The sequence below is a fragment of the Nothobranchius furzeri genome, chromosome 12 (assembly GCF_043380555.1).
Source record: "Nothobranchius furzeri strain GRZ-AD chromosome 12, NfurGRZ-RIMD1, whole genome shotgun sequence".
Taxonomy (NCBI): Eukaryota; Metazoa; Chordata; class Actinopteri; order Cyprinodontiformes; family Nothobranchiidae; genus Nothobranchius; species Nothobranchius furzeri.
The window spans coordinates 8,426,835-8,450,424 of NC_091752.1; the positions used below are offsets into that span (position 1 = coordinate 8,426,835).

Genomic DNA, 23,590 nt, shown 5'->3' on the forward strand with positions numbered 1-23,590 from the left:
ACCTCGCTCCAGTCGTCAACCCAGTAAGAGGCCTCAAACCCACCGGGAATACCGAGGCTCCTAATTCCAGACTGCTGCTCCAATCAAAGGATCACAAGTGTTGTACTTTATTTCACCAAATTAAAGCGTGTGCATTGCGTGAGAACGTATATTGTTGAACGTTTTGGCTAGTTGACTCAATAATGGACTAGACTCCGGCCCCACATCTCCTCCTGTAATTTTGACCAAACAGGAACAAACTGGTGAGGAAGATGAACGTATTAATGAATGAATGACACATTTTAACATGAAAATAGGGTTGGACGTTCTTAGATGGACCATTAGGCTTTTTTTGGAAAACCATTCAACCTAATTTTGGGATATTTTTTAATGTCTTCGAAATAATTATTTTAGTTTTGAACCTTTGCTCACCTGTTTATATGTCACCTGGACCTTTGATCAAAGAACTATTATGACTTTTAAAAAAAGTCATGTCCCCTTTAAAATAAATGAAAAAATCAAAACCAGCAGGTGGATAAAAACGTTGAAAAGAAAGGCATCAATCTATGAAGATAAATCAAACCAACACTTTCATGTCATGGGAAGGCTAAACAGTCAAAATGCCTCTTTAGGCATTAGTTAAAAATAACGAGTGTTGGAGCTCGTCTAATTCAATTCAATTTAATTCAAGTTTTTTATATAGCGCCAAATCACGACAAGAGTTGTCTCAAGGACCTTCACACAGTAAACATTGCAATACAGGTCAGTTCATTAAGCCAATCAGTAACACGTTTCCTATATAAGGAATCCAGCAGGTTGCATCGAGTCACTGACTAGTGTCAAAGTCTTTACAGCAATCCTCATACTTAAGCCTGATTCATGCTTCTGCGTCTGCGTCAGTGCGGAGACACGCAATACCATTATCCATCCTTGCAGGCCTGCTGGAGAGCCCCGCAAGGACGTACGGAGTTGAGCTCTCTTTTCTAAACATCCGTCCGTTGAGACGGGAACGCAAGCTTGTGATTGGTCAGGACACCGCTGTCGTCTTCACCGCCGCCATTGCTCCCTCAAAAAGCCGAGGATAACTAGCGGCAGACACAGAGAAGCTTGAAGGATACCTCGCGAAAAAACTCAAAATATGAACGTTTAATTCCCCTGTGACTGGAGGAGTGAAAAGATAAGCAACAAGGGTTTTATTTGTGGACGGGAATGACAGGAAACGTGGGTTTAGGGGTGGCGAGCCCATGAAGAGGTGGAGGATGAGAGACAAATTTGTCCGTGTTAAAAAGTCTCATATACGAGAAAAAAAGAAAAAAAAACACAATATAAACACACTATCTTGGACCGGATACATGACAGTAGGGCTGCAACAAACGATTATTTTCAAAATCGATTAATCTGTCGATTATTTTTTCGATTAATCGGTTTGTTATTGTTTAGCTATTTAACCTATACAAGTGATGAATGCATTTCAGTTAAGACAAAAACATAAGAGAATTGTGCAGTAGACTGCAATCTATTTTATTGCACATGAACACAGTCAGCAGTATAAAATGAGCTAAACAGTGCAAAATATCAGTCCAGAATAATTTTTTTGCATTAGCTGGAAGCCTGCTCCTTCCACCATGGATAGTAGCCTCATGTCTTTTACCAGCATGTTTAGAATAGAGTTTGTAAGTGGTATGCATTGCTGGGGGGTGAGTGTCTTGTTCCCCATGTAGTTGTCCATCGTTGCTTCTTTTTTTCTGCATAAGAAACACAAATAGACTGAAATGAGTACACATATAAAATAAAGCAGCACACACACTACAACACTAAATAAATATTATATTATTTGAATTAATTAACAATATACAGCGATCATTTATTTTGAGGGTTACATTCTACAACATTGCCCCGCAACAGGAGATATTCAGAAAAAAAAGTCAAATTTTTTTACTATTAAAAAGCTCTAAGTAAGAAGCTCATGAGGTTTTTACTTTGAGTCGGGAGTGTTTAAATTAGCTAGAGAAATGTGAAAAATGTTTATTTGGTGTAATACTGTTTAAGAAACATGATAAAAATGTGTTGTGAGGCGTTTTACAGTGTTAGATAGTAAAACAGTCTTTTAATAGTTAAAAAAATGACTTTCTGAATTTCTCCTGTATTTAAAAATTGAAAGTGTACAACTATGCCGCGTTATATTCACCTGGACACAGCTCGTCTGTATATTTTTCTCAGCGGAGTTGTCCTTTTTTGAATGAAGAACATAGTTATGGGTTTGTGCCATTTTTCTCTTAACGAGAACATTCTTATAAACAGACGTGCTAAATTTGGCAAGTGCGTGATTCACAACACGGAGGAGATTCACGATTGCATCTAGTCAATCAGAAGTAGAACACCGTAGACTGACGCGGCAAAAAAACATGTTTAACATCCACTATAATGAACTCAGCAAAAACACTAAGTCCCAAATTTGATCTGCGTGTAGTGATGGACCACTATATTTAGCTTGTTTATTTTTTGTTACTTACCGGGCTGGCTCTTCCTCTGCTGCATCAGCCCCACATGTTTTCGTCTCAAATGTTCACTTAGGGACGTCATGCTTCCGTGCCATGCTAGATGGTTTTTGCATATTTTGCAGGTCACCCGTCTTTTCATAGCATCTAGAGTGAAGTGCTCCCATACTCGTGAGGTTTTTGTCAGGGGGTTCTCTTCAGTTTTGTCGCTTCTATTTTTCTTCCGTATTTCTTCTTGTTCCGCCATCTCTCAAAGCAAGATGCGCGTCAGTAACGTGTTACGTCACGAAAACCGAGGGCACTTATTGGCTCGTTTCTTCTTCTACGGCTCCACTGGTAGATCAGTGGCTCATTACTGCCACACACTGGCGCCAAATTTAACAGCTTGTAACCGATGTCAGATTGTGGTAAAAAATAGACTTTATGCGGTAAAATGTGATTATTAAACAACTAATCGATGACTAAAAAGTTGTTAACTACTTTAATAATCGATTATAATCGATTAAATCGATTAGTTGTTTCAGCTCTACATGACAGGATACCACAGAATAGTGCTACACCCTCTGTTGTCCTGGCGGGGAATTGCTTTGCAACACTCCCCAGGAGACAGAGAAGTATGAGGGCAAAATGTCTCCGTCCGTGCGTGTCTCTCCCTGTTGGAGCTGACGGAGAAGCATGAATCAGGCTTAAAGGGGAAGTTTGACAGCCAAAACATGTTTAAAAATAATACATTTCTTCTTCATACATTCTCCTGCAATGCCCTGGTCCTGTAGAATGAGCCCTGGCATTTTTACTGTGATTGCCTGTTTTTCTGTAAAATCACAGAAAAAGAGAGATGCTCGGGTCGAGCAGGCTGCTTCATGCGCGTTCACGCTCAGGCATTGCCCGTAGTAGCTTTAGTCTTTGTTCTGTTCCTAACTCCTAGTAACAAAGCTAGCTACATTTCCGAGGACCCTTAGCTACTTTCTTCTAGATATTTCCTGCTAATTAGCAACAAAATAGCCATTTTCGCTCCGAACCATTCTTTGAACGTTGTTTCAGCTGTCATCAAGGATATAAATGTTACAGATACAAAGGTCATCACTGGTGCTTTAGCTCACCTAGTAAGACGTCAGACTCTTGTGCATAAGACCCGGGTTTGATTCTAGATGTCAACATAGTTTATTTAGAGTTTCTTTTTTACATTAATGGTATATTTTTTTACAGTAAGATGCCCAAATTTTTATTTGAGACTCGCTGAACGGCATTGAATTCACAGATAAAAAAGATGTGGGTTCAACTTTCATTTTGGAACAATTTTTCAAGCAAGGGAAGGGAATGATCTGAGCATGCAGGAGGACTGACCCATCTTAAACCTTTGTCGGTTGTGCTGAAGAGAAAGGTACAGAAGCAAATTATTTAATTAATTAGCTGCGCGTTCTCCTGTCCTCTGTCCTCCGGGCCAAACACACACACACACACACACACACACACACACACAAAAGGGACTGTCTCAGCTGTTATTTTCGTTAAGGAGTGTGCACGTACACAGCATGCGCGCCTCGTGCACGAGCCTACTATTGAAGCTGCTGTTATGCTTTTGGCCTGAGGGGGCAGTCGCGAGCATAAAAATTCAAAACTCCGTAAAGTCCCTTTAAGCAAGCATGCAGCGACAGTGGAGAGGAAAACTCCCTTTTAACAGGAAGAAACCTCCAGAGGATCCTGGCTCAGTATAAGCAGCCATCCACCACGACTCACTGGGGATGGAGAAGTCAGAGCACACACACACACACACACACACACACACACACACACACACACACACACACACACACACACACACACACACACACACACACACCAAGCAATCTGTCTGTGATTTCTTAGGAAATATTCTATTTGGTTAGAGATAAACTTTATTGTTTGTATCCTAGTGAATCTATAATTAATTCAACAGGTAAACTAGTAGTATTCAATATCAAAGAAAGTAAAGTGTTATTATCAGGAGAGGGAGAATGTTTAAGTGGTTAGCAGCAGTGTGCTAGATGATGGCCCCCTCCATGAAGCCACCACAGCTCAGCAGAACATCATTGTAGCTTCTTCTGGGGAGAAAAACACTTAGAGAAAAAATAAAGTTAACAGCTGAAATAGCAGGAAATAATACAGTTAAAGAGCAGATTGTAGAAGAAAGTAGTCGAGTGTGAAAAGTGGTCAGTGTGTCCTCCAGCAGTCTAAGCCTATAGCAGCATAACTACAGAGATAACTCTGGATAACCAAGCCTTTTAGATGGAGGCATGTTGGAGGCAGGGCAAAGGAGAGCCGTCTTTACCGACTGTACTCTCCACCTCCCTCTACTCCCCCACTTGTCCAGATCTGGGCTAACATCAGATTTTAACCATAGGCCCTATCAAATCAAAATGTTTTAAGCCTAGTCTTAAAAGTAGACAAGGTGTCTGCCTCACGGACTAAAGCTGGGAGCTGGTTCCACAAGAGAGGAGCCTGATAACTAAAAGATCTGCCTTCCATCCTATTTTTAGATATTCTGGGAACCACCAGTAAACCTGCAGTCTGAGAGCAAAGGTTAGGAACATATGGAACAATCAGGTTGTAGAAGTCTTTAACTGATTAAATGAAGACCACGGAGCCACCTGTTCAGTTCCACCAGACTTCCGTCTCCTTTCTTTATTTCTACCCCCTCCCGGCACACATTCACTTCCCTATCGGTCCGATAGCGCCCCCTAGAGGCTCCACCCTCAACACCTCTACACGGGTCACTGATGTATGATGGAGCTTGATTATTGAGAGCTTTATATGTGAGAAGGAGGATCTTCTATTCTGAATTTAACAGGCAGCCAATGTAGGGAAGCTAAGACAGGAGAGATATGATCTCTCTTTTTAATTCTCATCAGAACTCTAGCTGCAGCATTTTAGACAAGCTGAAGACTTTTAACTACATTCTGTGGACTTCCTGAGAGTAATGAATTACAGTAATCCAGTCTTAATGTAATAAATGCATGAACTAGTTTTTCAGCATCTCTCCTGGAAAGGATGCTTCTAATCTTAGCAATATTCCAAAGGTGGAAAAAGGAAATCCTACAAACCTGTTTAACGTGAGATTTGAATGACATGTCCTGGTCAAAGATAACACCAAGGTTCCTTACTTTGTTCCCGGAGACTAATTTCAGGTCAGGTGTTTGACTAAGCAATTTCCTTTTCTGAATTTCGGGTCCAAAGATGAGAACTTCAGTCTTGTCTTAATTTAAAAGCAAAAAGTTTTGAGCCATCCAATTTTTTATGTCTTCAAGACAAGCCTGTAATCTACCCAACCGATTAGGTTCATCAGGGTTAATGGATAGATATGACTGAGTATCGTCAGCATAACAGTGGAAGTTTATCCCATGCTGTTTTATGGTTTTACCAATTGGGAGAATATATATAGTAAAAAGAATTGGTCCAAGCACTGAACCCTGTGGTACTCCACAAGTAACCCTGGAGTATGAAGAAGATTTGTCATGTACATTTACAAAATGAAATCTATCAGACAGGTAGGATTTAAACCAGCCTAGCACAAATTACTGTTTTTGTCTAAAGTCCTTGAAAAGATTGTCTATTCACAGATTACAGCACACATGAATAGCTTTTCTCTGAATTATGTGTTCCAGTCTGAATCAGCCCTTCTTCGCATGACCAATGACATCCTGGTGGCTTCTGACTCGGGGTCTCCTGTTTTGCTCCTACTATTAGATCTTTATGCAGCATTTGATACAGTTGACCACGATATTTTGCTGGATAGACTTGAGTCATGGGTAGGGCTTAGGGGTACCTCACTTCAGTGGTTCTGCTCATACCTGTCAAACAGAGTTTTCAAGGTTCAGTTGGGTAATTGTTCCTCTACATTCCTTCCACTTCCATGGGGAGTCCCGCAGGGATCTGTGCTTGGGCCTCTCCTGTTTTCAATTTACATCCTCCCCCTGGGTTTCATCCTGAGGAAATATGGCCTGGGCTCTCATATTTATGCAGATGATTGCCAGATCTACCTGGCTTTGAACAAACCAGGCTCCCTCTCTCTTCTGGACCAATGTTTGGCTGAAGTGAGGGTTTGGCTTGCCGACAATTTCCTTAAGTTGAATGATTCTAAGTCGGAGGCACTCCTCATGACCCCTAACAAAACCACACATTTATCCAGGGTGTCCGCGGGCTTTTAAAAAGTATTAAAAAGTGATAAATAAAAATAGTCAAATTTAAGGCCATTAAAAGTGTTAAATTTGGTCTCAGAGGTATTATTTTTTCCAAATTAGGTATTATTTTTTTCAGACTATCAGATGTCGTATTCTGAACATCGACATAGAAATATATTCCGAATGAAATGTTTTGAACGATTATAAAAACAAAACAAGCCGATTATTTGCTCCTCCCACTTGAGCTGCCTTGAGTTGCAAATGAAGCGCTCCTCCCAGTGTTGCCAACTTAGCGACTTTGACGCTATTTCTAACAGCTTCTCAGACCCCCTTCTTGACTTTTTAAATCTTAAAAGTACCTAGCGAACACCTCAGAAACATCTCTGGTAACCCTTAGCTACTTTCTGGATAACTGTCGTCGACATTTCCTGCAAGTTAGCTAAACACTCCGCCTGCGCTCCGGACCGTTCTTCAGGACATTAGGAAAGGGAATGATGTAGTGATGTGTCAGTCGCTAAAGACAGCTCTCGGAGCCGGCTCCTTGTTGGAGTAACTAGAGTGAGTGACACACACACCGCACCTGCGGACTCCTGAGCCGATAAAAACGGCTAAATGTGCGCGTGCGGCACGCTAAACACACGTGCAGCTTGCCCCTGATTGCTGTGAGACCGGGTTGGGGGGTGGGGGGTGCAGCTGTGGTTGGGACAATTATTACATTAACTGATGGACCTGTAAATAAATAGTTTATAAATAAGGTAGAAATAAGTTCCTCACGCTGATAAATAACGAATCTCTCTGAGGACACGGTGCTAGTGCACTCTCCTACAGCACCTTGACATGACTCAATAAATGTTATGCAACATTTAGTGAACAGCAATTTGCATGTATTTGTTATAAATGCCACAGTATAATTCTTGCTGTCAGTATTTGCAAGATATTGGTATTTGGGTCTGTACTGGTTAGACTTAAATGAGTTAAACCAAGGTTTATAGCCCTTGGGTCATAGACTATGAGCTATAAGTATATTGGTCTTTTTATACTGGGAATCAGGAGTTATTTTAGTGATCATCTTGTTTCTTGTTTATTTTTGCCCTGATATTGCCCTGAGCAGTTTTATGACTGAATAAAAATAAAAAAATAAAAATCTACATAAATTGAAAAATCGTCTTAAATAATCGAGATCTCAATTTCAGTCACAATAATCGTGATTATTGTTTTTGCCATAATCGAGCAGCCCTGCTTTAGCATATCCGGTCACATAATGATGACGTCATATTCAGTTTTCGTTCTGCATCATTTCAGGCCTCGTGGTCAACTGAACCGCTGAACAGAAGTGCCTGGCTTATTTTCTAAGTAAAATAAATATGTGCAATACGTTGTCAACATCAGTGAGTCTCTAAGTCTATTCTTTTTGTATGTTATATATGTTCAAATATGTGTAAATAGGTCACTGATTAACACTTGCAATTTAGTGTTGTGATGGTTTTAAAAAAATTCTGAAGGTAGTAAAAAAAGTATTAAAAAGTAGTAAATTTTACTTAAGGATTGCTGTATATACCCTGTTATATCCTGATTTGGACACTCTCACATATGACCTCAAGCAGTGTGTTACCAACCTGGGGGTGAAACTGGATACACACTTTTCCATGGGCCCTCAGATTAACGCAGTGGTCAGATCGTGTTTTTACCAGCTGCGCCGACTAGTTCGCTTAAAACCGATCCTGAAACGAGCACACCTGGAATCCGTAATTCATGCTCTTATCATCTCCTGACTGGATTACACAAATTCCATTTTAATTGGTTTACATGCCTCCGCTCTTAACAGGCTTCAGGTGGTACAAAACGCGGCAGCCAGGTTTTTAACAAACACCCCTAGAAGAGACCATATCACACCTGTACTGGCGCGGCTCCACTGGCTACCCATAAACTTCAGAGTCAAGTTTAAAATCCTGATTTTTGTTTTTAAGGCCGTGAATGGTCTGGCTCCGGATTACCTGTCTGATCTTGTCACTCGTTATGTGCCAACCCGGGCTTTGAGATCTGCTGATTGCTGCTGCTTCCCGTTCCAACAATTAAATACAAAACGCGGGGGCAGCGTGCTTTTGTCTATGCTGCTCTGACACTCTGGAATGCTCTTCCTCTTTCAGTGAGGCTAGCACCATCCCTCCTCCGTTTCAAGTCTTTACTTAAGGCTCACTTTTACGACCAGGCATTTTAAAATCCCTGACTTTTATTATTTTACTGTGTCTTTTTATTGACCATGATTATCTGCTTTGTTGTGTATTTTTTTGTTGACCGTGTGTTGTTTTATATTGTGTTTTTACTTTTTGTTCTGTACAGCACTTTGGTCGGCTGCCATGCCGTTTTTAAATGTGCTTCATAAGTAAAGTTGGTATGGTATGGTATGGTTCCTTTGATCCCTACAACATGTTCAAGCCTTTCTAAAAGAACATTGTGATAGGAGATACTAGAATTATGTTCTATGACCTTGGCACCTTTGTCCTGTAATTCCACCAATCCCAATAATAATATAAGGCTTTATTGATCCCACAGTGGGGAAATAGCTCAGACAGATAGCAAAGTGGTGCAAAAGTGACCGAGAATGCAAAAAGACAAAAGACAAGACACCATATACAACAGTAGTTCCTATGTAGACACATACACAGTAAGCATTATGGATATATTTGGGGCAGCAGTAGCTCAGGTGGTAGAGCGGGTTGCCTCATGATCGGAGGGTCATGGGTTCGATTCCAGCTCCCGCCAGGGGTATCCTGCTGTTGTGTCCTTGGGCAAGACACTTCACCCAACTTGCCTGTGTTAGTGGTGGTCAGAGGGGCCGAGGGCGCCAAATGGCAGCCTCGCCTCTGTCAGACCTCCCCAGGGCGGCTGTGGCTACAAGTAGCTTACCATCACTAGCAGTGTGTGAATGTGAGAGTGTGTGAAAGCGTCTTTGGGTGTCTAGAAAAAGCGCTATATAAGTTCAATGCATTATTATTATTATTAAATCAAATTCAATTCGATTCAAAAATACTTTATTAATCCCAGAGGGAAATCGATTGCTGTAGTAGCTCAGAATAATAATAATAATCAAGTCATCAAAGAGTTATGGGGTTGTGAAACATTGTGAAAGTAATAATATATAAAAAGTATCAGCTGTTCTGCTGCCTACAACTACTTTTTACTGTCCAAGTGATGGATATCTTTAAATACAGGCATGAACATGTAATTACACATGTACAGATGTACATTTATCAGGTGTATTATACATGGAGTACTGACTGTAGAGTAAAAGTGGCTTGGTGACTCATGACATCATAATGTGCTATAAGTCCTAACTGCTGACGGAAGGAAGGATCTATGGAAGCGCTCCTTCCTGCATTGGGAGTGTATCAGACTCTAACTGACGGAGCTGCTCAGCGCACCCACCGACTCGTGCTGAGGGATATGTGGGTTGTTCATAATGGACGTCAGCTTAGTTAACATCCTCCTCTCACCCACCACCACCACAGACTCCAGAGGGCATCCCAGTACAGAGCTAGTTCTCTGAACCAGTTTTTCAGTTCTGCTCCTGCCCCTGTCCATGCATCCGCTCGCCCAACAGGCCACTGCATAGAAAAGAGCAGATGTTACCACCAAATCATAAGAAGTCCTCAACAGAGTCCTGCTTATTCCAAAGGACCTCAGTCTCCTCAGCAGGTGGAGTCGACTCTGGCCCTCCTTATACAAGGCATCTGTATTTGTAGACCAGTCCAGTCTATTGTTGAGGTGAGCACACAGGTACTTGTCTGATGACTAATCATGAACAAATTGTGCTGTGCTGATTGGAGAGGACGTAGAAGAACATGTTTACATTTGTCAAAGATCCATTTAAAGGTCACCTGTTGTTTATCTGGTTATGGGTCACCTGGTTACCAAACATGTTCAGGACCACAAAAAATATCTGGGGTTTTTTCCTGCTGCTTTTCTGTAAGAGCTGGTATTGTTTTTCCGTTTCAGCTCCTTTGTGACGGGCACCGCCTGCTGTGAGAACTTTTTCCCTCTTCGTATCTGGGATGTTGAACGGTAAGCTGCTCTTATTTTTGTAGATATCTGCTCTACTTAATCAGTCTACGGTTTAACTGCCAGAAAGGGACATTTAAATGTTTGAAAAACATTTATCTTGAACTTCCTATAAAACTACCAGTGACGTCCCTGGCATGATGACTTGGGTGGGGTGCAACAAGTCACCAGCTCTAGTTCCTTCCTTTATGAATCAAACTCCAGGCCTACAAATATATGTAAGAACCATTTAAAATACTTAGGAGGTTTCTGCTAGTACATGGCATTTCTTGATGTTTTCGTAATTGTAAATGTTTGGGAACTCGTGGGTATTGAGACCTTCGGGATATGAGTTGCTTCCCTTTGAAAACATCAGGAAACACTCTAATCTTAAAGAGTGGTCCTAAGGGAGGGGCCTCTAAAAATGGTCTTGGAAAGTTGAGGCTTAAACCTGATCCATCCATGACCAGGCTCCTGTAATTCCCAGCTTTATGCACTCTAATGACAACACGCCAACGCTGCCTTACAAAGAGACAAACACAAAAAGCTGCCTCCTCCTCCAAAAGGGCTTAGAAACCTGATGAAGGAATGAAAAAGCAGAGACAGGAAGAGTGGCGGAAGGGATGGGTTAGGGTTAGTACTCGGGTGGTAAAAGACACTGACCTATCCAAGGTGGCCCAGATAATCAAATGTGCATTCAGTTTCATTTACCTGGTTATTTGTAACCCTAACCCTGATCATTTAAAAAAAAAACGTTTTCAGGCTGCTCAGTACTGTAGTAAACACCATGGACATCTCTGTGCATCTGTTGCCCCTTCCTGAGAAGGAGACGTGAACACATCCTGGCTGCATGGAGGCGGCCAGACGCTACCTAGGCGGGACCGGGCCAGGCCAGATGTGAAAACCTTAAAGAGCAAGTCACCCCCAAATCAACTTATTTTTTTCTGATAAACTGTATAAATGTGTGTCTAATCATGCTGCAGACACGTGTAGTCAGTAGTTTTGCACTTTAGTGCATTTTAGTTAAAACTGTAATTTTCGACCTAAAACTGTCAGTGTTGTGCCGTTGTCAGGTAAAAATTCTGCACTGCATTTGAATTTAAATCTGCCATTGCTATTGGCTAAGAGGCACCCTAGAACGTTAGCTGGTACCATATGATGTCACAATGTCATTGTGAGTCTTTGTGTGTGTGTATTTGTTGGCGGTTCCGCCCTCTCGGTCTGCTAGGCAACAGCATTTGTTGCATTTTTCAAACAGGAAGTGGGAGTTGAGTAATACTCTGGTAGGGGGTGACTTGCTCTTTAAATAACAGTGGGACTCTGAATTGTCTTTTGGTGCTTTTGGCTCCCCAAGAAAAGCGCTGTGTTCCTGGTCGGGGGAACGGGGAAGTGTGAAATGAAAAGGTTTCTGTCGCCGCGTGTGTGCCAAGCCCAAGCTGATGGAGACGTATAAATGAAGCTTTAGTGAAATGAGTAGCTATCAGTTGGAACGTTGGTGGTTTGATCCTGGCTTGTGTTGCTGAGGTAGACACTGAGCCCTATCCTTACTCTGGTTTTATTGTGACTCTTTAGCCACTGATGGTTGGCACCAAACGGCTGACAATAAGCTGTTGATAGATGAAAAATAGGACAATGGGTTGTCACAATGCCCAGGCTCCCGTTGAACTCTTGTGACCTTGATTTTACTTTAATTCAGGAGGTTTTTGTTGCTTTTAGTTCTTTTTCCGTTTCAGTGGGACAAAGAAGTCTTCTGATCACTCATATAGACAGGGATCTCACACAGCTACATTGTCCAAGCAGCACCCCGACTTCTCATGGCCAGACCCAGAGGGAAGGAGCATCACAGATAAAGGACCCTGACCACCACTCCCCACTGCTCATATTTCATTCTGCTCTTTAGAGTGGAAGCGCTTCTTTTTACAGTCAAATGGTTCAGTCAGGATTCCTCACATTCCTGATGCTGAAAGGCAGGCAAACAACTGCGTCTGTGTGAACGCCCTGTTGTACAAATTGCAGTCATGTTGTCTTTGCAGAACGTCATCTGACATCACATAGGTGGTCTTCTTTGTTGGTAGATTTCAGAATTCAGCTCTTCCCCTTCATCGTTACCCAAGAAGGCTGGCATTCCTGCAGCACAGACATTCAGACTGGGATCGAGGGCACTTCTCATCAGGGTGCTCTATGCACTTTCCTCACTGTGGAATGGTTCTTGTTGAGGTTAATGGATGTTCTCTAACTTCCTTCTTTTAATGATAAAAAGACAGGTTGTAGTTTTGGTCCAAGTACTTTGTCTAGAGTGGGCGCGGTTGATCTCTGTCAGCTCGCCCCATTCTTGAAACTGAGTGTGACTTCCCTGGGTGTTGTACTGGATGGGGATCTTGTCTTGGACAGGCAGATCAGTGCGGTGACTAAATCTAGTTTTTATCAATTAAGAAGGATCCCCAAAGTAAAGACTCTGCTGTCAGAAAAAGATTTTGAAACGGTAATTCATGCTTTTACACATCAAGGCTTGATTGCTGTAATTCTTTGTACCTTGGTGTTTCACAATCCCACCTCGCTCACAAAGTAAAGCACACTGTGGTAAAAAATAAAATCTAAACTATACATAAAAGATAGTGCAAACATTAAACACCAAACTTAAAGGGACATTCCACTCTGAAGTAAAACTTTGACTGTTGGATTTCCCAGAGTTAGATACGTGAGAAGAAGGATTTTGTTGCTAACAAGCTGGAATATTCCCTTAGGTGTAAACAATGAAAAAGGCTCCTGAATTTTTTTTAATTGGCTTTTAAGAATAATTTTGGCAATGGCCAATATAGAAAAAATAAAATCTATCGGTCGGCCTCCACTTTTTTATTTTTTATTTTTAGTTCTTAAGCTTCAGTTTTTATACATTTTTGTGTTGTGTATTGTTTTAATGTATTTTAATGTCTGTGTAGCACTTTGGTCAATTTTGTAAGGTGCTATATAAATAAAGTTGGCTTGGCTAAAGCCATTTTAGAGTTTTAAAGCTGGTCTAATGTTTACACCAGTGGTGGTTAGTGATGATATTTGTAGAGAAAAGTAACGGAGATATATTTAAATGCTCGTATTCAAATAAAGAACCCTCACGTTTGAAATAAACACAGCTTGTTTTAAAACATTATTATGTCCCTTTTAAGCATAAAAACAACAAACCACCATCAGAAGCCAACCGTGCAGAGCTACAGAGCCAAGAAAACCTTTCCAAAACGGCTCCTTTATCACAGACTCGTTAGACTTAAGCTGTCTATCTGCTGAGTGTTTGATGGTGCACAATTGGTCTGTTCATCAAACAAAATAAGTGTGCCTAGTGAGAGGTTAGCCTCTGTTAGCTTAGCATGCTGACCACAGCAAATCTTCACACAGTTGACATTTCAACACAAACTCCTTCACAAATACACAGAGACAAGCTAAAAGACATGGAGGTGTCTACTCATCTCACCATGGTGACGACGAACTGCTAGCCTGTGGCCTAGTTTATATTTCTCCCTCTGCAGAAGTGCAAATGGCCTATATTTGTGTAGCATCCTCTTAGGGTTCAACAACCCCACAAGGTGCTTCACAACACATTCAGTCATTCACACGCACATTGGCTGTGTCTCAATTCAGGGTCTGCATCCTTCGAAGGACCCAGCCCACCCGGCCGACGTGGGCTGCGTCCTCCGTCGGCCGGGTAGACCGGATGTTAACGGCTGTGAATTTGGACAGGCCTAGCCTTCATGAACTCCCTCCGCGAACGTTCCGTCGCCTAGCAACCGTGGAACCACTGGGCAGAAGGGAGAAGGAACTTTAAACGATGGAGCTCGACGTTTTATTTAGCTTTTTAACCCCCAGAAACCCAAATTTAGAAAACAACTGCAAAATCTTTTTTTAACCTTTCACATGTTGTTCTAGGAGGCCAGATAAACGGGCCTATTTACACATTTTAACAGCCAATAGTGTTGCAGAACTGAACAATAGGACCTATTAGCAATGTAAATGTGGTTTTAAAAAGAAAAAAATGGGGAAGGTTTATTTTTGTGGACTTAAATCTGATGTTGTAATATTACAACCGTGGGTCTCTGGGGGTTAATCATTTCCTTGACTGTTGGAGAGCTAATTCAGAGAAAATACTTTAGACAAGCTGAGCCTGAGCAAAGATGTGATAATAGTTTTTAATACTTTCTAAGGGGTCTTAATTTGACCAAAACCGATTTGTCACCTTTTAAGACTTTTCAAGACCCAGCAGATACCCTCTAGTAAACAATTCTCATTTGTAAACAAAAATAAAATTCAAGAGTTTAATGCAGAACTGATTTTATTTAGATATTTCTTTTACATGTACATGTTTAATCCTTATTAACCATTTTTCTAGCAAAGTAAAAAGCTGTCAAAGTTCTCCCTTCTCTCCTGGGCCCTCTGCTGCTCTGCCTCCCTTTGCAGCCTCATGTCCTCCCTGATCCGCTCCAGAAGCTGGTCATCGCTGTCACCTTCCCCTGGATGCCCATTTTCTCCAGAATAGTCTTAACAAACATGTAAGAAAAGAAACAGGAAGAGAAAAGAGGACAACGGGTTATTCCTTTCATGTTTTCACAGAAAAAATAAACTCAAACGAGTTCTTTAAAATATGAGATGTTATTGTACCTCCATGCCACAGCCGCTGAATACTTTGCTCCGGTGAACATGTGGTCCATCTCCGCCCTAAGCTTAATAACTTCCCTGGTTTTCTCTCTTGTACCTAAAATACAAACTTCTATTAAAATCAGGGGGAAACGTAGTGGGAGAAGTACGACACCGAGCGGCCGAACATACGAGCCGAGACCGCAATACAAGCACTTTTACTGTAACATTTCTAACTAAAATAACGTTCATGTATCACAAAAAGTCCTTAACCTAACAGTTTTCAAGTTTATACTGACATTTATATGCGCAATCCTCTCCGACAGCTCCCGCTTCACTGTCCGCCATTGTTTTTAAGTTTTTCTGCTGGCCGGCCCGCAAGGCATCTTGGGAAATGCTACCTATTGAAGGATACACCGGACCCATCCTTCATTCAGGCGAAAAGAAGGCCGCATTCGTCGACCGCATTTGAAGGAGTCTTCGAATTGGGACAGGCCTAGTCGCGGCGCTGTGACGTAACCGGCCGACGAATCCGGCCGACGTAGGATGCAGACCCTGAATTGAGACACAGCCATTCACACGCTGGTGAGGCGAGGCGACCCTGCCGAGCACTGGTGCCACCTCCAACCACCACCAACAGGCAAGGTGGCTTAAGTGTCTTGCCCAAGGACGCAACGACACCATTCTCTCCTGAGAGCCGGGATCGATCCTACAACCCTCTGATTGCTGGAACACTTGTTCCATCTCCAGAGCCACTGCTGCTCCTACAAAGACATGCAGCGCCATTATCGATGCAAGGACGGACTGAGTAGAGCCCAATTTTTTAACCGTCCACCGAACGCGACGGAGAGCACACATCTGATTGCTCAGCCCAAGGTCTTTTCTGGCTTGACGCCACATCTGTTAAATTTGTCGACAGCTAAGGAATTTTTTGTAACAGAAGTTTTAGCTCCTTAAGATCAGGCAGTTCCAGCTCATTGAAAACTTGCGCTATGTCGGCCGTTACGGCTTGAGTAAGTTTGTGTATACAAGCTGTCGTTGGCCAGTGAAGCCAGACTCGGGCATTGAGATGCCTGAGTACTTGAGGTGTGCTGCCAAGAGGAATGGACTGGACTGATCGAAGATAGGTGTGCCAAGCTTGTGACATCATACCCAAAAACACTTGTCTGCCAATGGTGCATCATTTAGTGATACTAAATAAATACATATATCCATCCATTGTCTGAACCCGCTTGTCCACCAATGGGGCCTGGTGCCTATCTCCAGCGGTCAACGGGCAATCAGGCGGGGTACACCCTGGACAGAGAGCCAGTCCATCGCAGGGCAACACAGAGACACACAGGACAAACAATCACACACACACACACTCACACCTAAGGGCAATTTGGACAGACCAATCAAACTAAGGCCTAGTCCACACGTAGCCGGGTTTTTTAAAAACGAATATCCGCCCCTCCAAAAACTTGCATCCACACCACCGCGTTTTAAAAACAAACTCTGTCCACACGTACCCAGATAAATACGTTGTTAAGGACATGCCAGACCTGTAGGCGGCAGTACTTCCCCCGTTCTTAACCTCGTCCTTTGTCTGTGGTCTTCCGCAAGGAGCAGCAATTCCGCTTGCAAAAACAAACATGCAAAAAGCGCTTGGACAATTGATGGATCGGGTAGTGACAGAGCGCAGCTCTGAAGGCTTCCATGATGCCGGCTAGTGTAAACACAGGTCGCACATGTAATGTCAGCATTTTTTGTCGCGGAAAGTGACGTTGCGGACTTTAAAACTCCGGTTTTGTCTGTCCACACGCAGACACCCAAAACGGAGAAAACGCAGATCTTCACTTTGGCCGGAGTTTTTAAAAAAGATCCGTTTTCGTGAGAAAAAACTCCGTTTTCGTGTGGATGACAGGCCAAAACGTATAAAAATATCTACGTTTCGGCAGATCCCCGGCTACGTGTGGACAGGGCCTAACAGTCATGTTTTTGGACTGTGGGAGGAAGCCGGAGTACCCGGAGAGAACCCACGCATGCACAGGGAGAACATGCAAACTCCATTCAGAAAGATCCCAGGCCGGGAAGCGAACCCAGGACCTTCTTGCTGCAAGGCAACAGCTCTAACCACTGCACCACTGCGCAGCCCATAAATACATATAATTTCTCAGATTTGTATTTTTAATAAATTAGCAAAAATCTCAAGCGTTCGCCTCATCGTCAATATGGGGCCATGTGTGTTGAATTTGGAGGAAGAATGAATTAAATCTGTTGTGGAGCAAGGCTGTAACATAAACATATGTGTGGAAAGGCTGAGAATACTCCGGATGCTCGGTAGCATTCTTTCATGAGAATGGCCTGATCAGATGACAGATTGTGATGCTGATATCTGAAAAGTTTAGATTGTTTTCCTTCATCCTGTAATCCCATGGATCTGTTTAGTCTCTCATATGTTGGGTCTGCTTAATTTCCTTCTTACGTCTGGCTGTTTGTAGGTTTTTGAACTTTTCATCCGTCAGAGTTCAAGCTTATCTTAATAAGAGGATTTCAGAAGCCATGGCCATAGATTAACTTTCTTTTTGTAGTGCTTGTATTGTTGTCATCCTTTAAGTTATTAATAAGTAGATTTGTACCCTTTTGAGCTGGTGAGTCTCTTTTTGTGTGGCGTGTATTAAGCTTCTGGCCTTGTGTGGTATTGGAGGTTCCTACTCCACACAAACCCAAACTTAGCCTCATCTCAGTTGGCCGTGGCTTAGTGCTAAGACCCTGGCAGTGAGAGGGCTCCCTGCGGGGAAAGCCCTGACCCAATAAGAAGGTCTCCTGGGGTAAGGCTGGAGGATTACTAGCCCTGGCTGGCAGATACAGCTCCAGCGAAAGGAAGGGGGCACGAGTCGAAGCACTGTGCTGCCTTGTCGCCAAGGCCAGTGGTCTCCTTTAAATGGTTGCTACGAGGCAGGTATCACACATGCAAGAGTAGCACACAGTCACGGTCATGGAGGGTATTAAACAGTAACAAAGAGACAGTTATTCTTCACCATGCTGCTAGTGAGGGTTAGGGAACCCTAACCCTAGGGTTAGAGACCATATACGTGCTCTCAGGCTGCAAACCAACATGTCTCTAAATTAAAAAAAAGAGTTGTGAGGTTTTTATTTTATGGTAAAATGTTATTAGATTATAAAGCGTGGCAGGAAAACCCGCCAACAAGTGAATAAAATCACTCAAAAAGAGCAGCATTTCTGCACGGAGCTGATTTGAACCCTAACCCAAAAACATAAATCAGAGAAATCCGCCCTTAGCCTAACTCTCACACCTACCTGGCACTCAGGTGAGATCAGGACGCACCAAATCCAGACCAAAGAGTTTCGGACACAGTCCAGAGTTTGGTTCCTCTCAAAAACTAAAGCAAGACTTTAACATAAATACCTGAATGGGTTTTGAACCAGCCACCCTCATGAGTGAGCACACTCTGGGTCACGCATGTAGATGTATAATCATCAGGTTTTCATGTCTGAACTTTATATTTGTTTTTATTTCATCCTTCCGTTCTTCTGGACTGGCCCGTTTTCCTGTTCTGTCCCCGTCAGGTCGGCCTGCTTGTGCCATCTGGGCTCAGACTTCCGCCGTGGAGCCGGAGTTTTGGACATCCTGTTTGAGTCGCCCTTCCAGCTCCTCACCTGCGGCTACGATACGTTTGTTCGACTCTGGGATCTTCGACTCAGTCCTCAGTAGGTGATCACTTTTTCCCTGTCAGCGTTCAGAAAGGAGGCGCGGGCTTCTGGGAGTTCAGGTCTTCACCTTGAACCATGTTACCAATAATAAATTACAGTAATAATAATAATAATAATAAATTAATATTTTAACCTCGTAATACTGAACGTAAGCTGCATTTGTAAGCAAGTGTTTATTATGCGAAACAGAATTTTATGTAAATAGGTTGTAAAGCTAAGAGTGAACACGTAGAGGTGATCAAATCAGCTCTGTTTATTTATTTATTTGTTTTTTAAACAGTTATGTTATAAATAAATACAATAGAAACTTTTCTGATTAAAGTTCTCGTTGAGTCTTGAGATGCAGCGCCGTTCCATCGGTGTTCCGTCAGAACCATTACAAACCCACACTTCCATCGTCATCCCAACTGTTTCTAAGGAGGACGCTTTTGTTCTGGACAGCAGGACTCAGACGGTTTCAGGTTCTGATCAGTCAAGTAAGACAAATCAGATCTGAGAGGCGTTTTCCTCTGGAGACGTTTAAAGGATCTGGGACGAGGAAAGGTCAGCAGATGGGCTCGCTCTTTAGATGTCAATAATTTATATGATCAACCAAAGGAGCCTTTTCTTCTGAGGTTCCCAGACTCTGGAGCTGCCCTCCTTCGACCCTGAGGTCCGTGGGCTTGGTGGCTTCCTCTAACATCTGCTAGTTATGAAGCGCTTTGTGCTTTTTAAATAAAGTCGTCCATATTTTACTCAAACGGCCTGAAAGAAACTGGCAGGGATCCTGAAGGTGTGTGAAGGTTCAAACTCAAAGAAGTTAAACGAAGCTGAATGGGTGTTGATGTTGGTGCAGCTTCTAGGACCCAACCAGACCTCTCCTGTTGTTTCTTGAGTATTTTTCATCTCCTATCCAAAAGGATTCTTAGATCTTCACCTCCACCTCCAAGGCCGTGGTTCTCGACCAGATAAGGTGAATTTCAAACACAAGGTTGGGAGAGAGGCTCTACCTCAGGGTGTTGATCCACAGGAGCATCAAGGATGAAGATGGAACTCAGACGGAAGACGTTCAGGAACTCAGAGTACAGCCACTGCTCTCCCACAGAAAAGACAGCTGAGCTAGAGGAGGTTCCTGAGGGTGGGCTTCTGCCTCTGAGACCAGGAGGACCTGGACCAGCCAAAATCTTTGTGATGCAGTCCCACAAATTGAAAAGATACATTTCTACAAGACAAGGCAAACGTTAACCCCCACACACACACACACACACACACACACCCTCCCCGCCACACCTCGACCGGAGGTCAGCTGATGGCTGCTATATCCCATCACTTATTGATGAGTCTAATGTAAGATTAATGCCTGCTGGGGCATCGCGCTCACATGTTTATGATCTGATCGCTAACAGGAGATGTGTGATGGAGTGGGAGGAGCCTCATGACAGCACACTCTACTGCATCCAGACCGACGGAAACAACATGATCGCCAGCGGCTCGTCTCTGTACGGAGTCGTCCGTCTGTGGGACAAACGCCAGACTAAATGCTTGCAGGTACGTAGAGATGATCTGACATCCAGCTGTAGAACAGTTCTCCCTTCTCAGAGTTCCTCTGTAACATAACAACAGGTAGATATGGTGGTGGTGGTGGTGGTGGTGTCATGGTCTGGGGCTGCTCTGCTGCTTCAGGACCACTTGCGGTCACTGATGGAACCATGAACATACTGCACATAAACGTCAGAGATCTGACCTGAGATGATTCTTTCCAGGTTTTCCAGCTTAGCCGTGACGCTGCGAGCAGCCCGGTGTACTGCCTCCGGCTCAGCAGCTCTCACCTCTATGCAGCTCTGGCTTCTGCTCTGCATTCGCTGGACTTCCGACAGAACACCACGTCCAGCTGACGACACGCAAACTCCAACTCTTCTGATGGATTCGTTTAATAAAGTCATCTACTTTCACAGTAAAGCCTCGTCTCTGTTGAGTTCAGCTTTTCGTTTGAAGAAACTCTATTTACTATAAACTTCTAATAGTTGAGTGAATGAATGACCCGCACTTGTAAAGCGCTTTGCAGAGTCAGAGGACTCCAAAGCGCTTTACACTACAGTCACCGCACATTCATCCATTCACACACATTCACACACTGGCGGGGAGCTATGATGTAACCCAGGGGCGCACTGACAGAGGCGAAGCTGCCGAGCACTGGCGTCATCGGTCCCTCCGACCACCACCAGCAGGATAAGTGGGTTAAGTGTCTTGCCCAAGGACACAATGACAGAATTCTCTGTCCGGAGCCAGGATTGAACCTGCAACCTTTCGATTACTGGACAACCCGCTCCACCTCCTGAGCTTCTGTTTATTAAAGCACATTTTTCTCATTATATGGAGCAGTAATAATAGATTTTATAAACCAGCTGATCATTATGGGATGAGAGAGCACCTGCTTTCTTTTCTTTCTTTAATCACACCTGCAGCTAATCATTAGTGGTCACACCTGTTCCCTCGTCACCTCCCAGTCCTCACATTCAGCGTAGTCCCTCACTCGTTGCCCATGTAGCTGCCTGTTTGCTTCAGCACCAGCATTTTGGTAATAAAGCCATTGTGTTCCACACCTGCTGCGATGGACTGGCTCTCTGTCCAGGGTGTACCCCGCCTGATTGCCCATTGACCGCTGGAGGTAGGCACCAGCCCCCCCGCGACCCTACGTGGACAAGCGGGTTCAGACGATGGACAGATGGATGTTCCACACCTGGCTGCCTCTAGGATCATCTGTTCACCTGCCTCCATTTTTTTGGTTCATTTTAAAACACAAGAAAGGTTTTTCTTTACCTTGCTGACGTACGTTTCGTTTGCCGACTGCAAAACATCCTCAGAGCTGATGCTGATGGTGGCATCACTTCCTACTCCATTTATCCGCGGGCAGCAGAGGACGTTGTCGCCCTCTGCTGCCCGATCTCCCCTCTCCTATGATGCAGTCCCATGCACGATCCAATGAGTAAACTCCATGAGGATGTTTTTCAGTCGGCAAATGAAACATACGTCAGCAAGGTAAAGAAAAACCTTTCCTGTGTTTTAAAATGAACCAAAAATGGAATTAGCCCTTTGATGCATAATGGTCACTACAGTGGACAGGTACTCAAAATTGTTATTTATTTATTTTTGCTATTAGGCACAGCTGTTGAAGACTTTATTGCATTTGAGCCCCTCCATTTGGACTTCAGTAAGTCAAGCCAACATATTTCATGTTCAGAATGCACTTTGTCCACTGAGGTGGACATGTAATAAATTATTTGTAAATGATTAAATGTTACAAAAAATATTTGTTGAAATTTGTTTCATTCACACCTAAAGATGAATGAAAAAAATTACTAAAAAAATCATGGTTGAAGATTTCATAATTCATGCATCAAAGGGTTAAAAACTAAACACAGTAAGAACACACCAAAGATGTTCATCTGCCTGTTGCTGTGTTTGGTGGTCCTAACCTAACCTCATCATTCCCTGACAGCAATAAGTTCAGTCAACATTAAGGATAAAATGTAAATTCCATTCCATTTTATTTATAAAGCACATTTCTACACGGCCGAGGCCGACCAAAGTGCTGCATGGTAAAAGCATAAAATCAACCCCCTGGAAGAAGTAATAAAAGTAGTACAGTAACTACTATAAAAACAATAAAAATAAAACAAAAACACTGTAAAATGCCAGCTAGTCTGAAGCAAAAGCCAAGGAATAAAAATGAGCCTTCAGGCGTGATTTAAAATCAGAGAAGAAGAAAATATCATTTCTATAGGGCCTCTCAGGATAAAAATCACGAGGCGCTTCACAAAAACAAAAAATGTAAAAGTATAAAAAAGCATTTAGAAAATGTTTAAAAATACATTTAAAATGAGCAAAAATAGACGATTGTGATTTAAAATAAATGTTAGAGAGAGAGAGAGTGAATAGGAAAGAGGGAAATCAGTGGATCCTGAGGAAGGTGGAATAGGTGGGGAGAGCAGAATAAAGAGAGAGTGGTGAAGAAGGTCATACAAAAGCCTGAACAAGTGAGTCTTCAGCTGCTCTTTAAAGGAGACCACTGAGTCCACTGATCTCAGGCTCAGGGGGAGAGAGCTCCAGAGTCTGGGGTCCACAGCAGCAAATGATCTTTCACCTTTGGATCGTTAGCCTGGTGCTGCACAACCAGTAGGCTTTGATCACTGGACCTCAGGGACCTGCTGGGGGTGTAGGGACTAAGAAGATCACCAATGTAAGATGGTGCTTGTCCATGTAAGGCCCTATAGACCAGAACCAGGATCTTGAAATGAACCCTGAAGTTGACTGGCAGCTAGTGAAGCTGGAGGAGAAGCGGGGTGATGTGGGTGTGTTTGGAGGACTTGGTCAGAAGCCGAGCACAGGCGTTCTGAACCACCTGTAGACGGTTCAGGGAGGTTCTGCTCAGACACGTGAAAAGAGAGTTACAGTATGCTAAGCGTGAGGAGATGAAGGTGTGGAGAACTGTCTCAAGTTCAGAGCGGGACAGAATGGGACTCAGCAATGTTCCTGAGATGGAAGAAGGAAGAGCCAACAAGAGAACTGACATGAGAATCCAGGGTGAGAGCTGGGTCAAAG

At 43.0% G+C, this 23,590-nt stretch overlaps 1 protein-coding gene across 1 annotated transcript in view; it reads left to right on the forward strand.

Moving 5' to 3' along the window:
- fbxw4 (F-box and WD repeat domain containing 4) overlaps positions 1–20,947 on the forward strand; it is a 59,511-nt gene extending 38,564 nt beyond the window's left edge. Inside the window, exons 6-9 of the mRNA XM_015944056.3 lie at positions 10,631–10,696; positions 18,866–19,006; positions 20,395–20,536; positions 20,752–20,947. Coding sequence (XP_015799542.3) covers positions 10,631–10,696; positions 18,866–19,006; positions 20,395–20,536; positions 20,752–20,883 — 481 coding nt within the window. The 3' untranslated portion in view covers positions 20,884–20,947. The remainder of the gene's footprint in view (positions 1–10,630; positions 10,697–18,865; positions 19,007–20,394; positions 20,537–20,751) is intronic.
- Positions 20,948–23,590: the final 2,643 nt, after the last annotated feature.